Raw genomic sequence first — 20,410 nt, 5'->3', positions numbered from 1 at the left:
GATTCAAACAAGATAAATCCTTGATTGTTTTCTATTGGGTTGATTTCGATTGTTCCTGCTGTAGTTTGTGTCGCAATACAAGTTATTATGGTGATTATAAGTCCGATGATTGGGAGGTGTCGGTTTGCTGCAAGTATTTGCTGTCGTTAACTTTCTTTTTCTTTTTAAATTTGCTTTTGTAATGAATAACGTTTTGACCTCTATTATTTTCGTTATAATGTTTTTCGTCTAATTGTTCTATTCTGCCTGTTTTTCTAAAGGGATTCTTTGATTTTGCGCGTGTTAAGGGTGCTTGTCTAAACTTGTGTCGATTTCGAAATCCTGTCGTTTTTTGTTAAGATTTTTGATTTTCATTTCTTTAATCATCTGGGTATCATAAGTAGGTGTGTCTGCGTAAAGAAGGATGTTAGCCGGTATCTGTCCGGTTGTGTTATGTTTAGTCTTGTGATTGTATATGTATAAAATTGTTTCCATTCGTGTTTCTTTATTTTCTCTATTGTTTTCAGTATTGATAATTCTGATTTTTTCATTTATGGTTTTATGAAGGCGTTCTATGTCTGCTATTCCTGTTTTACTTGTGGTAATATCTATTTGTATGTCTTCGTTGTTTAGCCAAGTTTTTAAAGAAGTGCTTATAAACGCGGAGTCCTTGTCTGCTTTAATTTTCTGTGGTTTTCCCATGTCGTTAAAAATTCTAGTAAGGGCTCGTTTTGCCTCTAACCAATCTCTACTGTTTGTTTTAATAAGTGAAGCAAATTTTGAATAAACGTCTATACAAGATAAATACTGTTCGTTGTCAATAGCATAAAAGTCAATAACAAAAATTTCGCGTCGGTTTTTTGTCTCTGGAGTTATTTCGAAAACTAGTTTTGTTGGTCTATGTTCTGTCTTTGCAAGGTTACAGACTTCACAATCATTGATAATGTTTTGAATTAGTTTATTATAATCGGGAAAATAGTGAGTTTCTTTAAATAATCGTATCATTTTTTCAATACCGGGGTGTAACAATTTAGAATGTTGAGTAATAATGAATTCTTTAAATTCAGAATAAGATTTTATGTCTTTTAACATTATGATACTTTTCAGAATTTTCACGTTACTATGTGGGTTAATGGTTTCTCGATATGCTTTTTGAAAAACTAAAAAGTCTTTATCATTTTCCAGGTAAATAACACTGCTATTATTTAAGAAGTATTTAATAAGGATATCTTTTGCTTTTGTCAGGGTCATGTCAGTGTATTTGATGGTCAGTTTTATTTTGGAAAAGTATTTCGTTGTCTCTACTCGGTCTACGCTATCTTTTATAAATTCAATTTGTCTTGCAAAATAGTTTATGGGTTTTTCTGTAATTTCAATGTAGGTTTCGTTGCTTTCTGATGAACTGTGTATTGTTGCTGCTGGTGAAATATTTTCTTCTTCGCCTACCATGTTTTCTTCAATTTTGACGCGAGATAAAGCGTCTGCTACATGATTAAGTTTACCTTCTAAATATTTGATTTTGAAATTATATTCGCTAAGTCTAATTCGCCAACGTTGTAGTTTTATGTTAGGCTCTTTAATATTATTTAGCCAAACAAGGGGTTTGTGATCGCTCAAAATCTCAAAGGGGACTCCATATAAATATGGGCGGAAATATTTGGTTGCCCAAACGATTGCTAGTAGTTCTTTTTCAATAGTGCTATAATTTTGTTCATGATCATTTAATGTTCTACTTGCAAAGCTTACTGGCTTATTGTCTTGTGATAACACGGCTCCTATGGCGAAATTGCTAGCGTCAGTAGTGACTTGAAATGTTTTTGTGAAATCAGGGCAAATCAAAATTGGGTCGTTCATTATGAGTGTTTTCAATTTTTCAAATGATTTATTGTATTCTTCGTTTCTTGTGTCTATTTTAGCTCCTTTTTTTAGAAATATTGTCAGAGGTTTTGCAATCTTTGCAAAATCTGGAATGAACTTACGGTAGTATCCGCATAAGCCTAAAAAAGATTTGATTTCTTTTGGTGTCTTTGGGAGAGGAAATTTTTCGATTGCCTTAACTTTCTCTTTATTAGGTCGTATGCCTTCTGGACTTATAATATGACCTAAGAAATTTGTTTGCTTTTTTAAAAATTCACATTTGTCCAATTGGAGTTTAAGATTGGCTTCTTTAAGTTTCTCAAAAACCTTTCTCAGTGAGTCTAGGTGTTCGTTCAGAGATGTTGAATAGATGATCACATCTTCTAAATAAACAAGGCAATGCTTATTTATGAGGTCTTTTAGGACGTAATTCATGCACCGTTGGAAGGTTGCAGGAGCATTTTTTAAGCCAAATGGCATGCGAGTGTACTCATAGTGACCGTGTTTGGTCGAAAACGCCGTTTTTGGTATAGACTTAGGGTCCATTTCGATTTGATGAAAGCCTTTTGCTAAGTCAATTGTAGTAAAATACTGGCATTTTCCTAATTTGCCTAGTATTTCGTCCATGTTAGGAATCGGAAATTTATCATTTATTGTTATTTCATTTAAATTTCGATAGTCCACGACCAACCTGAATTTCGGTTTGCCAGAGGCATCCATCTTTTTGGGGACAATCCATAATGGACTGCAATAAGGGGAGTCGCTTTCGCGTATAATGCCTTGTTTTAACATTTCCTCAATTTGCTTATTTACTTCTGCTTCGTAGGAAAACGGGTACGAGTATGGTCTTTTGTAAACTGGGTTTTCATGAGTGGTTTTTATATCGTGACGTATTATACTTGTGAATGTAAGGTTTTCATTTTTGGAATATTGAATGTCATTGAACTCTTTTAATAAATTTGTAAGTCTGTACTTTTCCTCACTATTTAAATGTTCTAGTCTGTATGTGTGTTCTGAGTCTATGTTGTTGTCCATGGCATAGTTTATTTCTGATGTAAAGTTGTTTTCTTGTAAGAGTGCATTAACGTTTTCCGAATAGTTCTCATCACATGGATCTAATTCTTTGTGAATGAATGTTCTTTCGTTAATTATTGTTTCTTTCCGAGAGTAGTCTATTAAACCGTTATTCTCCATTAGTATTTTTCTTCCTAACAGAATATCATAATAAGGTGAAAATGAATGAATATAGAATTTTTGCGTTTGTTGAAAAAGCCCGTTGGCTGGAAGGTCTACATATTTATTTAATTTAGAATAGCCTGTCATACTTCGGACAGTTATTTGCTTATCTTTAACTTGAAGATTGAAAAAGTTTGAGCTCATCAAGTTTATCGAAGAGCCAGTATCAACTATGCATCTATATCTGTGGTTATTAAACATGATCTCTATGTATTGGTGGGATCCCAGGCTGGTATTGGAAAATTTTCAGCTTGTTGATATTGCTGATCTGTAAAAAATTCTGTCTGAGTATTCTGTAATTGATCTTCGTGGAACTGTTCGTCGTTATTAATGTAGTGTTCAGTTTCGTTATCGTAATCTAATTCGTGCTGGTGAAAATTTTCATTTGTCTGCATTCGCGATTGTTCGCTGCTTTCTCTAAAACGCTTATTTGGCACTCTTGGTGGCTGGGGAGGCTGATAGTAGTTTCGGGTGTCGTTTTGACGGTCCTGAAGTAAGTCTGTTCTGAATCCGTTGTATAAATTTCTGTACTGATTAAGTTGCTGTTGTCTGGTCGGAGGAATTTGTCTAAAAGGGGTTTGATTGTTTACGTTAGTGTTTTGGGTCTGTGTGGGATTTAATGGAATAAAGGGGCGAATGAATCGTTGGTTGGGGTGAGTGTTTTTGATTTGGTTAATGTTTGTATGTTTATAGGTGTTAGGTGGATTTGAGTTAAGTTTTGGCTGACTATCGAATGTTTTTGAAATTGGGTCTTCGTATAGACCTTCTTGTTGGGCGATTTGCTTTAGTTTTTGAACGGTTGAAATGTCATACCTCGCTAAGGTCATGAACAACCTATCGGGGAGTGAGCGTTGAATTGTATTTTTAATTGTGGTTGCCATTGCTTGTGTATAAACCACCATATTATTTCGGTCATTCTCTAATGCTAACTTATTTATAATTACGCTGGACTTATCTTCTAATTGTTCACAGAATAGACGTAAGTTACCCTTAAAAGGTGTCCGATACAGTCTTCCTAGTAGATCCTCCAGGGGCGTCTGAGTCTTGAATTCCGTGATTAGGGCGTCTCTTAAAGATGTCCATTCGTTGTGCATTCCAAATTGGGTAACCTTTTCCGCATCTCCGACAACTTGAAGTTCGATGGCTCCAAATATAACCGCCTTCTGTCGAGCGTCGTTTGAAGGGTATAAGTTCAACAGGTATTCGATACGTCTGATGAACGAGCTGAGATTCGTTGGGTCTCCAGAGAATTTCGGTACTTGGCGTATTTGCCGAAGTAATTGAGTCATATTTTCCGCTGGTAATTCCATTTTAGTTTTATTTATAAGTTAGTTTCTGTTCTTGTTCACAGACTGCTGCAGTATGTCGAGACTTATGCCTTAAGTGAACTGCACTGTTTTAACTTTTTATTGTTTTATACAATAGTAGCGGTCGCACTTTTAGTGGGCTACTGTTCACAAAATTAGGTCTTTAAATTAACTCCGATCGCACAGGTTCTTGTGCGGATACCGATTTTAGTCACTTTAAACGAACCGAAATCACTTTGTTGCGGCCAATTCGCGGGTACAATCAGAAAAGGTTACTTGGTCGTACAAGTTTCCTCTTTTCACTAGATTGTCAAAGGATAACGAGTTTACTAGGACTTTTTTCAGTATCCTACCGACTGCGCCAATAAACTTTTTTTGGTGATAGATTTAATGAAAAAAAATATATTTTCCTTTTTATGATCTTTATTTGAATAAGTTTCACCAGAGGTCAGTTAAGAACTAATTTACAAAGGTATTCTTTCGGCCCAGCAAACCTTTTACAGAGGATTAACATAAGCCTTTTAAGTTCTACTTAGCTTTATATGTCAAGCTTAACAGATCATTAAGCTCGTTACCGTTAAGCGGTTCGTATCTTGGGGGAATGTTATTTATGAGGCTTTTGGAGAGTGAAGCTTTCCAAAAGATCGGCTTTAGCTTTTTTATATGAAGAGTGAATATGCCGTATGAAGAAATGAATATGTCACTATATATACTTTATATGATCGGAAACGCTTCCTTCTGCCTGTTACATACTTTTCAACGAATCTAGTATACCCTTTTACTCTACGAGTAACGAGTATATATACTTTATATGATCGGAAACGCTTCCTTCTGCCTGTTACATACTTTTCAACGAATCTAGTATACCCTTTTACTCTACGAGTAACGGGTATAATAATATCCTTTGCAAGGATCCAGTAAATGAGCTGATAGTTGTTCCCGACTCGATGGTAGATGAAATCATTGCTACAGCACACAAAGAGGGTCACTTCGGAATTAAAAAAACCAGAGACATTTTGGAGAAGTCCTATTACATTCCAGGAATTCTGCCTAAAGTAGAAAGAGTGGTTAGAGCATGTGTAGAGTGCCTGATCATTGACTCTAAGCGCGGAAAAAAGGAGGGATTACTATCGCCGATCGACAAGGCTCAAGAACCGCTCGGAACCTACCACATCGACCACGTTGGCCCACTTACCGATACAAAAAAGAAGTATAACCACATATTAGCAGTCGTGGATGCTTTTTCTAAATTTGTTTGGCTTTATCCAACAAAGTCAACAGGAACAGATGAGGTTATAGAAAAACTCGAGAAGCAAGCAGCAGTTTTTGGGAACCCTCGCAGAATAGTTACGGACAGTGGAACCGCATTCACTTCAGGATCCTTTTCTGAATATTGCAATCGCGAAAGCATTCAACTACTCCACATTGCGACAGGTATGCCCAGAGGCAATGGACAAGTGGAAAGAATACACAAAATTGTCATCCCGATGCTCGGCAAAATGTGTCAAGAAAACCCAGTAAATTGGTATCGCCACGTAGACAGAGTTCAACAAATCATAAACAATACTCCACCTCGAACCACTAAGAATAGTCCATTTAGAATTTTAACAGGATTGAATATGAGGCTTAAGCTGAATGATATAAAAGACCTAATAGATGACTTAGAACTAGAAGAATTGAACGATGAGAGGGAAGAGATTCGAAAGAAAGCACAGGAAAACATAGAAAAAGTGCAGCAAGAGAATAGGAAAAAATTTAATGAGAAAAGAAAGGTCGAAAATGAATATGAAGAAGGAGATTTGGTAGCTATTAAAAGAACACAGTATGGAACAGGAATGAAACATCGGCCAAAATTTTTCGGTCCGTATAAAATTACAAAAAAACTAAACCACGGTCGCTATGAAGTAATAAAGGAAGGGAATCAGGAAGGGCCAAAAATAACAACGACTGCAGCCGAATATATAAAAAAATGGAGTTCATTCAGGGGCGAATGAATATTTAGGATGGCCGATTGTGGGATTGGAGTAAGTTGGCATTATCATACAGCCTAGATGTTTGGGAGTGCCCACACTGTTTCCTATTTCACCAGAACCGCTAAGTATTTCAACAGCCAGACAGCCAATAACTTGCCCATACATCTTCGAGATATCAGCTGTCAATGCATATTGGTGCAATCGAAATCTTGCCAAAATAAAGTAAAGCTCCCTCCGAATAGTTGCACCCAACATTAAAGTCTCATTTAATGAGATCTTTGTGACTTTCGTTGTGGTGCTTCTATCAGGTCTCAGGACACACTGATGAGTAGTGGTGTCCCGAAGGATAGGTAGAAAGTAATGACATATGACCGAGGTTTAAGGTACTCTTTCATAAACTCCTGATACATGTCGTGTAACTTGAGATCATTTGCAAGTCTGCGTTCCAAAGCCAGAAATCTGCGCTTTGCTGTTTCGAAGGATAGGCCTAGAACATTTGGATTATAATTAATGGCAGCTTCACCTCAAAACTACCAGACGAAAGCATGCGTATGGATTTCTTGAAGTGTTGCTCACAAGCAGCTTGTTCAGTTATATAAACAGCCTTCGTTCTTTCTGAAACTTGTTCCAATTCTCAAAAACGTTCCACACGAGAGTAGAGAGAACCGATATTTTCATTGATAGTAACGTTACACACCTGGGTTTTATTCAATGCGTATCGAGTCTACTTCCCGGAAACAATCCCAATTACGTTTTCTGAATTGATGGATGTTCGGACTTTATTTGGCCTGCGCTCAGAAGTTCGAAAAAGGATTCTGCGCCAATCAGCTAATCCACCTTGGCGGGCTTGCGGCCCAGAATCTAGGAATCTGTTTCGAAGCTGTTTCGAAGGATAGGCCTAGAACATTTGGATTATAATTAATGGCAGCTTCACCTCAAAACTACCAGACGAAAGCATGCGTATGGATTTCTTGAAGTGTTGCTCACAAGCAGCTTGTTCAGTTATATAAACAGCCTTCGTTCTTTCTGAAACTTGTTCCAATTCTCAAAAACGTTCCACACGAGAGTAGAGAGAACCGATATTTTCATTGATAGTAACGTTACACACCTGGGTTTTATTCAATGCGTATCGAGTCTACTTCCCGGAAACAATCCCAATTACGTTTTCTGAATTGATGGATGTTCGGACTTTATTTGGCCTGCGCTCAGAAGTTCGAAAAAGGATTCTGCGCCAATCAGCTAATCCACCTTGGCGGGCTTGCGGCCCAGAATCTAGGAGAGCTTGTGCTAATTTGCTTGCAGTAGCAAGAATAACTTTATCACTTCTAGTAACAGGTATATTGTATAGTATTGTAATCTACCTGCTCTTCAAATCGACATTTAGTAATATGATCTACTTTTGACATTGCGATGTGAATAAAAAATGGCATAATTTAGCTCCTCTTCAGTTTCCAGTGACTGAAATGATGCATAAAGAGCCGGCATTTCAATAAGACCCCTTAAACCTGATGCAGAGGGCTTTGGTTTATGGGGGAAGTCAAATAATTGTGAAATTGTGTGAAAAAAATCAAACATTTATTATCAAAAACATGCTTTAAACTGACCAATGCCTTTAGCTAATTTATGTCTGAAATTTGAAACGCTTTCACAGTTTCTAACGCATCATCACATAGACATGAAATAAATGGTTGAATTTTTTAATTTGGTTAAAGATGAATCGTTGTGGACTAAGCTCTCGAATAGATTCATAAAGTTTTTAAATTCAGCATACTTTCCACTAAACCTGGGAAGGCACATCTTTGTTAATTGGGACGCGATGGGACGGATTGCGATGACCACCGCTGGCTTGACTAACTTTTTGTTACGTTGACTATGGCATGACACAACCTTTTTTTTTAAATTTAAAAATTTCACAAAATTTTTCCAAGTTCCATGTTTTCCAATCTAAAAAGTAAAAAAAAGGCGAAAATGCTTTACAGACTTAGGATACCTTCTATAGTTCCGAAGAAATCTTGACGACCGTTTTAAAAAACACTACTTTTGGAAAAACGCGTTTACAGATAAATGATACAGGGATGAGCGATGTAAATAGGCATTGCGGGACTATGTTTGAGGCTCGATATCTCGTAAACCAGCATGCTTTCGATCAAATCCTTCACAGGGCATGTTTTTATACCCGTTACTCGTAGAGTAAAAGGGTATACTAGATTCGTTGAAAAGTATGTAACAGGCAGAAGGAAGGGTTTCCGACCATATAAAGTATATATATTCTTGATCAGGACCAATAGCCGAGTCGATATGACCATGTCCGTCTGTCCGTCTGTCCGTCTGTCTGTCCGTCCGTATGAACGCTGTGATCTCAGGAACTACAAAAGCTACAAAGTTGAGATTAAGCATACAGACTCCAGAGACATAGACGCAGCGCAAGTTTGTCGATTCATGTTGCCACGCCCACTCTAACGCCCATAAACCGCCCAAAACTGCCACGCCCACACTTTTGAAAAATGTTTTGATATTTTTTCATTTTTATATTGGTCTTGTAAATTTCTATCGATTTGCCAAAAAACTTTTTGCCACGCCCACTCTAACGCCCACAAACCGCCCAAAGCTGCTACGCCCACACTTTTGAAAAATGTTTTGAAATTTTTTCATTTTTGTATTGGTCTTGTAAATTTCTATCGATTTGCCAAAAAACTTTTTGCCACGCCCACTCTAACGCCCACAAACCGCGAAAAACTGTGTTTAAGACTCTCCTTCTCCCTTCCACTAACTGAGTAACGGGTATCAGATAGTCGGGGAACTCGACTATAGCGTTCTCTCTTGTTAGTTATGTCTACATTGGAAATATGTCAAGAAAAAAACGACCCCCTTAACATAAGCCTCCTTTGGGTGTAAGGTAGCTTGTCGTTGATCTCGGCCTAAAAGTAGGCACTTAATTAGGTCGTTCGTAAGGTCGGGAAAAATGTTAATTAGGCTGTCATGAAGAACATTTCTCCAACTGCATTTTTTAAGTTCAGACTCGGGGTCCCGACCCAAAGCGGTAGCCACTGGGCATTAATTGAGTTTAAACCAGCGAGCAAGGAAGTGCGTCCGAGCTATCCAAAAATAAAATATAGTGTCTCTCAAATTTACAAAAAAAAAAAGAGAAATTGACTATTCAACGAAAATTTAAATTTGTGGATCGAGAAGAAAACCCAGTGAATCGGAAAATTTATATTTCGTTAGCTTTAGTGCCAACCCCTAGAGGGTAAGTTTTGTGCGTGTGTTGTGGCTTAGAATTTTTTTTGTTAAGGGCATCAAATTACAGGTGGCACCTAAAAGAATATTATATTTCAAAAACAAAAAATCACCATTGAGGCCAGTGAGGGAAGCATAAATTGCCGACCAGGAGGATTTCTGGATTTCATCAGTCAGCAGCGCGCCACCGTTAATCGCAAAAACATGATTTAATTGAATTCACTATATTACCATTATCTACATCTATACTCGTACATATTCCACTTTACACCGCTTTACCGCTTCACACCTGACCGACTGCTTGTTAAGCAGATCGGCAACCAGACAAGCAGATCAGCATAAGTTATTCCGATAGGAAAAATAAATTCCGCCTTATGTTAGGAAATTAATTTAAGTTATGTTGTAAAGGAAAACAAGAGAGAACGCTATAGTCGAGTTCCCCGACTATCTGATACCCGTTACTCAGCTAGTGTAAGTGCGAAGGACAGTTTTTGGCGGTTTGTGGGCGTTAGAGTGGGCGTGGCCAAAAGTTTTTTGGCGAATAGATAGAAATTTACAAGACTAATACAAAAATGAAAAAATATTAAAACATTTTTCAAAAGTGTGGGCGTGACAGTTTTGGGCGGTTTGTGGGCGTTAGAGTGGGCGTGGCAAAAAGTTTTTTTGCAAATCGATAGAAATTTACAAGACCAATACAAAAATGAAAAAATATTAAAACATTTTTCAAAAGTGTGGGCGTCGCAGTTTTGGGCGGTTTGTGGGCGTTAGAGTGGGCGTGGCATCATGGTTCGACAAACTTGCGCTGCGTCTATGTCCCTGGAGTCTGTATACTTAATCTCAACTTTCTAGCTTTTGTAGTTCCTGAGATCTCGACGTTCATACGGACAGACAGACGGACAGACGGACAGACGGACAGACGGACAGACGGACAGACGGACAGACGGACGGACAGACGGACATGGCCAAATCGACTCGGCTATTGATCCTGATCAAGAATATATATACTTTATATGGTCGGAAACGCTTCCTTCTGCCTGTTACATACTTTTCAACGAATCTAGTATACCCTTTTACTCTACGAGTAACGGGTATAAATAGTATTCATTTAGGGCAATTCCTTTCTTTTCTTTCCTTCTCCCTTTATCCCATTTTCCTTCCTCTTCCCACATAAGCAAAAGCCCGCCTAAACTGGCGTGAGCACAAGAATGAAGTAAAAAGAGAAGAAAGAGTACCGCAGTAGGAGAGCGGATCAAAAGAGCTGATCAAAAAGAAATAGCTCTCTTAGGATTAAAAGGCGGTGTAAGCTGATTTCTCTTTCACAGGCAACCACTTGAAGCGCTTCATCGTGGGAAATGCAGAGTGAGTAATATAAATGTTTTTATTTAAATGAGAAAGCAGCTGCCGGAAGAAAAATCAAATAATTAGCTACTGCGGCGCTACTTGTTTCCAAGTCCATTGTTTACCAATAATAAATTCAAAAAAAAAAAAAGAAATTAAAAATGGAAATGAAAATTGCTCATGTTTAAAATTTACCCTTGCCCCAATATTCGCTTTTCTAAAATCTTAACAGAATAAAAACAAGGAAAAAATTTAAAAATTAAAATACACATCCCATATACCCTATTTTCCCTATTCTTAATGCCCTGCCGAGCGTAAATATTCCTTTTTTTTTAAGCAAACAAAAAAACTTTACATTTTACATACATATCTGTTGCGAAAGTATCTACATGAACGCCACAGTCCAAAATTTCTTTTAAGGGGGGGGTAGGGTTTTGAGGGTTCAAAAAAAGTGATTTTTTTTAATTGCATATTATGAAAGTATAGTAACTCAAGATTGTTGTCTGTAAATAGGAAGTCAATCGGAGCAAAACTCACAAAGATATAGCTTTGGAAGTAGGCGGGTCTCGAACGACTACCTGAGTAATCCCTCAGCGGGGAAGACAGCAACAAAAACTTTATTCACGTTTTTCTCAAATCGATGTTTTTTGAGTCGGTGCACTCTGTATCTCAAAATCTATTCAACCGATCGTTCCCAAATTTTTTACAGTATTTCCTTACATAATTTATGAGGTAACCCTGTCGAGATTTTTTCGTTTTTGATTTTAATTTTTTTAATTATTAACAACAATAGTCATGAACTTTGGCCAAAAATCGGTATTTTCACTTTCAAGTTTTGTAAAAAGTTCAAAAATTATAATAAATGGAAAAACTCGACAGGGATACCTAGAGGGACATAAAAATTGATGGAAAAACTTTGGGTATTTCATATCAGATTATCCAGTGCTGAGGTATGACGTGCACCGCAAAATGTATTTTTTCTGAGGCGCCTGCGAAGAATTGCTGCCATTCGGTCAATTTTCAATATTTTTCAACCAATATTTCACAGAATATAGTTCAAATACTACTCTTTAATGTACAATAATCAGAAATAAATTTACTTTTACCGTACGCCCAAAAAAAAATCTGTAAAAACCTGTTTTTTTCTCCCTTTAATAAATTCAAAAAAAAAAAAAGAAATTAAAAATGGAAATGAAAATTGCTCATGTTTAAAATTTACCCTTGCCCCAATATTCGCTTTTCTAAAATCTTAACAGAATAAAAACAAGGAAAAAATTTAAAAATTAAAATACACATCCCATATACCCTATTTTCCCTATTCTTAATGCCCTGCCGAGCGTAAATATTCCTTTTTTTTAAGCAAACAAAAAAACTTTACATTTTACATACATATCTGTTGCGAAAGTATCTACATGAACGCCGCAGTCCAAAATTTCTTTTAATAATTTAAATCTAGATGTTTAAAATTTGTAAGTTAGGGTAATCATTTAAAATATGTTGTCTAAACCTGTTCCAATTGAAACATTGCCAGTTTTTAAGTTTATTCCATGCTAAAAATGAAAATGCAGAGTGAGTAATATAAATGTTTTTATTTAAATGAGAAAGCAGCTGCCGGAAGAAAAATCAAATAATTAGCTACTGCGGCGCTACTTGTTTCCAAGTCCATTGTTTACCAATAATAAATTCAAAAAAAAAAAAAGAAATTAAAAATGGAAATGAAAATTGCTCATGTTTAAAATTTACCCTTGCCCCAATATTCGCTTTTCTAAAATCTTAACAGAATAAAAACAAGGAAAAAATTTAAAAATTAAAATACACATCCCATATACCCTATTTTCCCTATTCTTAATGCCCTGCCGAGCGTAAATATTCCTTTTTTTTAAGCAAACAAAAAAACTTTACATTTTACATACATATCTGTTGCGAAAGTATCTACATGAACGCCACAGTCCAAAATTTCTTTTAATAATTTAAATCTAGATGTTTAAAATTTGTAAGTTAGGGTAATCATTTAAAATATGTTGTCTAAACCTGTTCCAATTGAAACATTGCCAGTTATTAAGTTTATTCCATGCTAAAAATTAAAATGCAGAGTGAGTAATATAAATGTTTTTATTTAAATGAGAAAGCAGCTGCCGGAAGAAAAATCAAATAATTAGCTACTGCGGCGCTACTTGTTTCCAAGTCCATTGTTTACCAATAATAAATTCAAAAAAAAAAAAAGAAATTAAAAATGGAAATGAAAATTGCTCATGTTTAAAATTTACCCTTGCCCCAATATTCGCTTTTCTAAAATCTTAACAGAATAAAAACAAGGAAAAAATTTAAAAATTAAAATACACATCCCATATACCCTATTTTCCCTATTCTTAATGCCCTGCCGAGCGTAAATATTCCTTTTTTTTTAAGCAAACAAAAAAACTTTACATTTTACATACATATCTGTTGCGAAAGTATCTACATGAACGCCACAGTCCAAAATTTCTTTTAATAATTTAAATCTAGATGTTTAAAATTTGTAAGTTAGGGTAATCATTTAAAATATGTTGTCTAAACCTGTTCCAATTGAAACATTGCCAGTTTTTAAGTTTATTCCATGCTAAAAATGAAAATGCAGAGTGAGTAATATAAATGTTTTTATTTAAATGAGAAAGCAGCTGCCGGAAGAAAAATCAAATAATTAGCTACTGCGGCGCTACTTGTTTCCAAGTCCATTGTTTACCAATAATAAATTCAAAAAAAAAAAAAGAAATTAAAATCTTAATGCCCTGCCGAGCGTAAATATTCCTTTTTTTTAAGCAAACAAAAAAACTTTACATTTTACATACATATCTGTTGCGAAAGTATCTACATGAACGCCACAGTCCAAAATTTCTTTTAATAATTTAAATCTAGATGTTTAAAATTTGTAAGTTAGGGTAATCATTTAAAATATGTTGTCTAAACCTGTTCCAATTGAAACATTGCCAGTTATTAAGTTTATTCCATGCTAAAAATTAAAATGCACAGTGAGTAATATAAATGTTTTTATTTAAATGAGAAAGCAGCTGCCGGAAGAAAAATCAAATAATTAGCTACTGCGGCGCTACTTGTTTCCAAGTCCATTGTTTACCAATAATAAATTCAAAAATAAAAAAAAGAAATTATAAATGGAAATGAAAATTGCTCATGTTTAAAATTTACCCTTGCCCCAATATTCGCTTTTCTAAAATCTTAACAGAATAAAAACAAGGAAAAAATTTAAAAATTAAAATACACATCCCATATACCCTATTTTCCCTATTCTTAATGCCCTGCCGAGCGTAAATATTCCTTTTTTTTAAGAAAACAAAAAAACTTTACATTTTACATACATATCTGTTGCGAAAGTATCTACATGAACGCCACAGTCCAAAATTTCTTTTAATAATTTAAATCTAGATGTTTAAAATTTGTAAGTTAGGGTAATCATTTAAAATATGTTGTCTAAACCTGTTCCAATTAAAACATTGCCAGTTTTTAAGTTTATTCCATGCTAAAAATTAAATTTTATAATGTTTAAATCCGAGTAAATCTCTCTAGGGGTGCCATGCGGCGTCGGAAGGTGTATGTCGTGTAAAATGTAGCATACTTGTAGGGATCACCGGTTATGTCAAATAGTTAGTGGTGGTCAAGATAGGGTGGGCGCCGACAGCTTAACAGCTGCTGTCGTACGAGTGTGCTATGTCCTTGTTTGTCCTTAGTCCTGTCGTCCGATAGTCCTTTAGTCCACGCGAAATAAATAAGTGTGTGATACGAGACGAGCAAGTAGTCGCGATGTCAAATATTCCCCCCCTTTACTCTACCGAGAATTAGTAGCCGGAACCAGCGCGTGCTTGATCGCCCAACTGCAATTTACCATCTGCTCGGGAAAGTTTTACTCGTAGTTCGCTACATGGGTCACTCATTTTTAAAATTATTGGAATTTATTGAAACAAGTTACAACATTAAATGTCTGGCTCAATAATTGGCGACAGTATGAAAATATCCGAAAAATATTTATTCAGCATATAAGCATTAAAATTCAAACTTTATTTTAAATGAATATAATAATTAACAGCAACTTCACCAAATTTTGACTTTTATTCAAAAGTAAAATTTCCCAAATTTTTATTTGTGAATCCCATAAGGGTTAAAGATGGCCACTTGGCACCTACAAATTCATACATTTTGGGAGCTACTATTATCCATATATGCGTCGTTAAAAAACAATTGCTTTATAGCTAAGAATGCACTGCACGAAGCGAAATCAAAAGTAACGGCACATCGCCGTTCATATATAGCGGCGATAAGTCATGTAAGGAGCTTGTTAAGTTTTCCAGACTTCCACAGAAATTTCCACGAACGACGATTTTGTCAAAGGCAGTTTACTTTTTTTTTGTTTTATTGAAGAAGTATAGAAGTTATTTAATTGGTTTTCCAATTTACAAAATGCCAAAAATTTATTAAGGTAATTTATGCGCAACTTTTATGCAACATACACACACAAGTGGTGGACTGCACCTTAATTTAATTTTGTGCAATAAATACCTGATTATTTAACATGTTTTCCAAGTCTTCCTTATTCAGACGAGTCTGCGCTGAAATGTGCCTTCTAGGTTATATTCGCACACCGGAAAAAAATAACAAGTGCCGATATACCTGCTGTGCATCCAGTCATGTTTTTGCAACTTCACGCATCTTATGCTGCACTGCAAACAGCAATGAATTGGATCCAACTCCGGCAGAATTCCTATCATTTCCCTGATCGTTTTTAGGTGCTCTGGTTTTCGCAAAATTTTTGCTATTGGAATGTTGTGTTTTTTTATCTCTTTTTGAGGCTCAAACACCTGTTTTTTTTAGTCAAAATAAAAAAAAGTGAAAAATACCTTTTTATTCTGCCTGTTTCATTTCTCAAGCATTATGGCAGCCTTCTCGATAGCTTTTGACGACGTACTTATCGACCCCTTGCCAAATCGAAAATTGTTGCCGACGGCAACATTTTATTTGTAAAATCTGAGGTGGGGTCAGAAATATATATTTTTTTTAAATTACAAAGTGGCAGAATGATCTTGTGGCGATGTGGAATAAACATCAATAGACCACTGAGTAAACTATTGTTAGCCTTAAAAAATAAGATCTGATTTGATATAAAAGAAAGGCTCATTTCGGGCAGACAAAAGTGCCCGTTTTACAAATCGAAAATATCTTACGAATTCGAATCAAATACATTCTGTATAGCCCTTTAGATTTTGTAACTCTTCAAGGTCCTCATCTCTTGATAATTAGGACGTAGTTCTATAAACAAGATTTCGAAAAGTAAACTAATCAATATCAAAATGCTGATACTAAAATTATCTACGAATCTATCTGGACATTGTATTAAGGTATTCTTCAACTAACAGTGGGAAATTTATATCTTCAAAGACATCAGTCAAGTAAATAACTTGTGACTATTAGAAAATGTGTGGGTGAATATCTAAACAGTTTTTTATAATAAAACAATTTTAAATAAAACGCATATATCCATAATATTGGTAATATACCAATTGATACATTTTTTATAAAGCAAACGAATTGATCAATTTATAACGATAGAAAAATATTTTTCTCGAACATTTATCGATGTATATGTATTATTATATGGCATTTGTAGTCTACAGCAATTGAATATATGTACATACATATGTATTTGGGTTCGTCGTGATAAGCTTCACCGGAATAATTATTTATTTTGCCATTGCAAAAATGTACATCACAACGGGCAAGGCGTTTCCGCTGCTAAAACTTTTTTTTCATATTCAGAGATGGCCAGGTAACGTAACCCATTTTGTCGTCAAAAATAGGCAGGTAGATAATATCACTAAGAATTTATCTACCTATAATTGTCTGTAATTTTGTACAAACAAGTATAAGGTACATATATATGTACATATGCAACACGTTGTATTTAATGCGCAATTGCTATAAGTATGTTCGTATGTATGTATGTACATACATATCTACGCATTCGTATTAATATTTGTATATACTTTCGTACATAGCTGTTCAACAGTTCCACTCGACTGTCGCAATGAAAAATTATGTGAATGAAGCCTTAATACCTCTTCCGATTAATGTGGACTCTGCGGAAACATCTCGATTCTCCCCCCAGCGCTCGCGTGACATTTCGTCAACTGTGATTAATACTCAAGCATCAATCTCAAGCATTGATATCACTATTGATAACAGTTTTCACGCAGTCCTAAGCGACTCAAATATTTGTCAAGATCCTCATGTACAGTCCTATGATTGCTTTGGGTTGATCAGTCTTAATTCCGCGATGCAAAGCAATGTACCAACACCGTTTGGGGGGCTCAACAAGTTTTCCCACCTTAACATGCCTGGCGGACAGTGGTCCCAGGAATTCAAGTTTACAGCACAAAACATGCAGTGCTCTCACTACAGCGGTCTTCGCGACAATTTGCGAGCGGATTGGGCGACTTACGATCAGAATGCTACTCTTAATGGCCAAGGTGAGGAGCTCCGCTAAAAAACTACAGATTACAAAATACATGTCTTGATTAGTTTTATATATGGGTATATCATATTCATGTATACATATTATCCTATTGTAAGTAGAGATGCTTCTACATGTCTGCATATATGTCAGGAACTCAATCTAAGGATTTGCTTACTGTTCCTATATATTATACCTCAAAATTTACGAAATTAATTACTAAAGGAGTATATTATAGCCTTAAGGGCTAATTGACAAAAGAAATTATAAAATTAAAAGAAAATCAAAACATGCTTTAAAAGTGAAAGACATTTGTGTTCGTTTTGTGGGCTTTAAGGTGAACCTTACCAACATAGTACCGATAGAAATGGGTAAGACAAAATAAATAAAAAAATCTAACATTTCTGAAACTAGTTTGCACAGTGTAGGCGTCGTGTGCTTAATCTGCACTTTCAAGCTTTTATAGATATGAATGTCGACGTTCATACGGACGATCATGGCCAGATCGACTCGTCTAGTGATCCTGATCGAAAGTCTAGTCGGAAACGCTTTCCTTATATCTGTTACATAATCTTCATTGAATTTAACCTGAACCTCTTTTTCGTAAAGAGTAACGGGTATAAAACTATGAAATAAAATAGTTACATTCTAAACACTTGCATTTTCCTAAAACATATTTTAAACTAATTTTACAGGATTTTTTACTCGAAGAAATTATAGCACACAACCGCATATGCAAATCTCTCCAACAAAAAGGGCAGCAATATCGAGGTCGCTTTCCACAAAAACATCTACAGATTCAAAACTAAGTAAAAGTCAGAGGCTGAAGAGGGCGTTTAAGGAATATGGAGCGCCTATTGTGGGCTTTCACGTAGGAATTTCATTGATTTCTCTTGGCGGTTTCTATATGCTTGTATCAAGGTAAGGTAATACAATAATTTTACAAACAACAAGAGAGAACGCTATAGTCGAGTTCCTCGACTATCTGATACCCGTTACTCAGCTAGTAAAAGTGCGAAGGAGAGTCTTCAACGCCGAAAGTTTTTGGAGGTTTGTGGGCGTTAGTGGGCGTGGCAAAAAGTTTTTTGGCAAGTTGATAGAAATTTACAAGACCAATACAAAAATGAAATATCAAAACATTTTTCAAAAGTGTGGGCGTGGCAACTTTGGGCGGTTTGTCGGCGTTAGAGTGGGCGTGGCAAAAGGTTTTTTTTCAAATCAGTAGTAATTTACAAAACCAATACAAAAATTAAAAAATATTAAAACATTTTTCAAAAGTGTGGGCGTGGCAGTTTTGGGCGGTTTGTGGGCGTTAGAGTGGGCGTGTCCCCAGCGTTTGACTACGAATTCTGTTGGAGACTGGCGTTTAAATTACAATTCTATAAGTTTATTCTACTATACTTACTATACAATACGATTTATTATTTTTTTTACCTGTTACGCGTAGCGCAAATTGTTATATTATATTTAATGGTGATATCTAACAGACTAAAGAAAGGTTCACTACAAAAGTCGATCTAGTCATCATCGTTTGCATAACACGTCCTGCAAATACCTACATGTCTACACTTTGCACAATTTATATTTGTTTATTATTAAGTTGGGTGGTAATTATGTATACAGTCAACATCTGGGGATTCATAATATGTATCACTTTGAATGTTATAAAAACGTTCTAAATTAAAGTCATATCAAGGTCAAAGATGTCATAGTGGTATGAGAATTTCAGTAGCCACCGCACATTCCCTTAGACTGCCGTACGCTAAATATCTTTGTATTTCGAGTTTTTGCCACTCAGTTTTCCTTCACCATACAGTTTTTTCATTACCAACTTGTTCGCTTATTTTATTTTTTGAATGCATTAAAACGCAAAATTAAATCCAATTAATCTAATTTACGTGCACCAGACGAATTTTAGTGAAATGCCTTAATTGGCGTGGTCAAAATGATTTTAGGTTACTGAAAGGTACTGACAAGGTCATAATATTTCATTTTAAAAACTTTTAAATATTTTTATAAAATTATGCATTTGTTATTTGGCGTCACTGGAATGTGCAGGCTTAGTCTCGACATTCTGGGGTGCGTACACAGTGTATACATACTTACCTGCTAAAACATTTTAACAAATACCCTAAATAACATTAAAGTAATTCTAAATTTGTTGCACAAAAATAAAACAAATAATATAAATTGTATGGGGCTATATTGTGTCCTGCTGATTATGATCAGTTTGAACCCTTACGCTGTTCTTGCTCTATTTCACAGTGGCATAAACTTGGTACCAGCTCTGGAGTTTATTGGAATCGCATCACCCGCTTTTGTGGAAAAAGCGGCCACAGGGAGCACCTTTATTGTTGCGTACGCTGTGCACAAAGTGTTTGCCCCTGCTAGAATAAGTATCACGTTAGGTTCTGTACCATTTATTGTACGCTATATTAGATCTAAAAAATCGGATATATGAAAACCAAAAAATACTTAGCGCTAAGAATAATAAAATCTTATCAATTACGGATTTTAGTTTTTATATTTGTATACGAAGTAAATATGTGATAGAATATATGTATATATTAAAGCTATGCATAAAGACGACTTTAAATAATTATTTTTTTTAGGCTGAGCATTCAAGCCACAATAGGGCTGCAGCCGGCTGGGTGGGGTAACGACATAAGTCCGCGCGACATACCTGCGATCTATCGATCTCCTCGCGGAGTTATGTCGTTTGAAACGTCATATCTCTGCGCGGAATAACGTCGTTACAAAACGTATCCACACTATGTAAAGGTCTTGTTTAGAGAACTTATCGTTCAGTAAAACGGTGCGTGTCAAAAATTCTTGAATGTCGATTTGTCTTCTATCAAAGATGTGCATGGCATTCATTATTTTTTGAGCGCGGCCCTGCGAGTAAAAATTAGTGTTATAACATTAAATTTCAATAAATTTCATTGCATATTGTAAAAACTTACACATAGGTGCTTTGGATGTGACTA

General features: G+C 35.5%; 1 protein-coding gene and 1 long non-coding RNA gene across 4 annotated transcripts; one reads left to right on the top strand and one right to left on the bottom strand.

The window, feature by feature from the left end:
• Positions 1 to 14,849: 14,849 nt before the first annotated feature.
• LOC26536106 lies at positions 14,850 to 15,866 on the bottom strand. 2 transcript variants are annotated; one of them, XR_001453744.3, is made up of 3 exons: positions 15,587 to 15,866; positions 15,476 to 15,525; positions 14,850 to 15,315 (listed from the first exon to the last, which is right to left on the bottom strand). It is a non-coding gene; the product is annotated as an uncharacterized LOC26536106 (long non-coding RNA). The 2 variants fall into 2 exon arrangements; XR_005560105.2 differs by having other exon boundaries at positions 14,850 to 15,525.
• Positions 15,867 to 16,579: 713 nt separating this feature from the next.
• Positions 16,580 to 19,931, top strand: LOC6539125. Of its 2 annotated transcripts, XM_039370586.2 has the most exons (4): positions 16,580 to 16,739; positions 16,969 to 17,439; positions 18,119 to 18,344; positions 19,689 to 19,931. In XM_039370586.2, exons 1-4 carry the CDS (start codon positions 16,673 to 16,675, stop codon positions 19,882 to 19,884), a joined length of 960 nt encoding a protein of 319 aa, XP_039226520.1. In that variant the 5' UTR covers positions 16,580 to 16,672; the 3' UTR covers positions 19,885 to 19,931. The 2 variants fall into 2 exon arrangements, with proteins under 2 accessions (XP_039226520.1, XP_039226521.1); XM_039370587.1 differs by lacking the exon at positions 18,119 to 18,344 and having other exon boundaries at positions 19,689 to 19,737.
• Positions 19,932 to 20,410: the final 479 nt, after the last annotated feature.

This window comes from Drosophila yakuba, chromosome 2L, assembly GCF_016746365.2.
Source record: "Drosophila yakuba strain Tai18E2 chromosome 2L, Prin_Dyak_Tai18E2_2.1, whole genome shotgun sequence".
Taxonomy (NCBI): Eukaryota; Metazoa; Arthropoda; class Insecta; order Diptera; family Drosophilidae; genus Drosophila; species Drosophila yakuba.
This window is presented reverse-complemented; position numbering and strand designations above follow the sequence as displayed.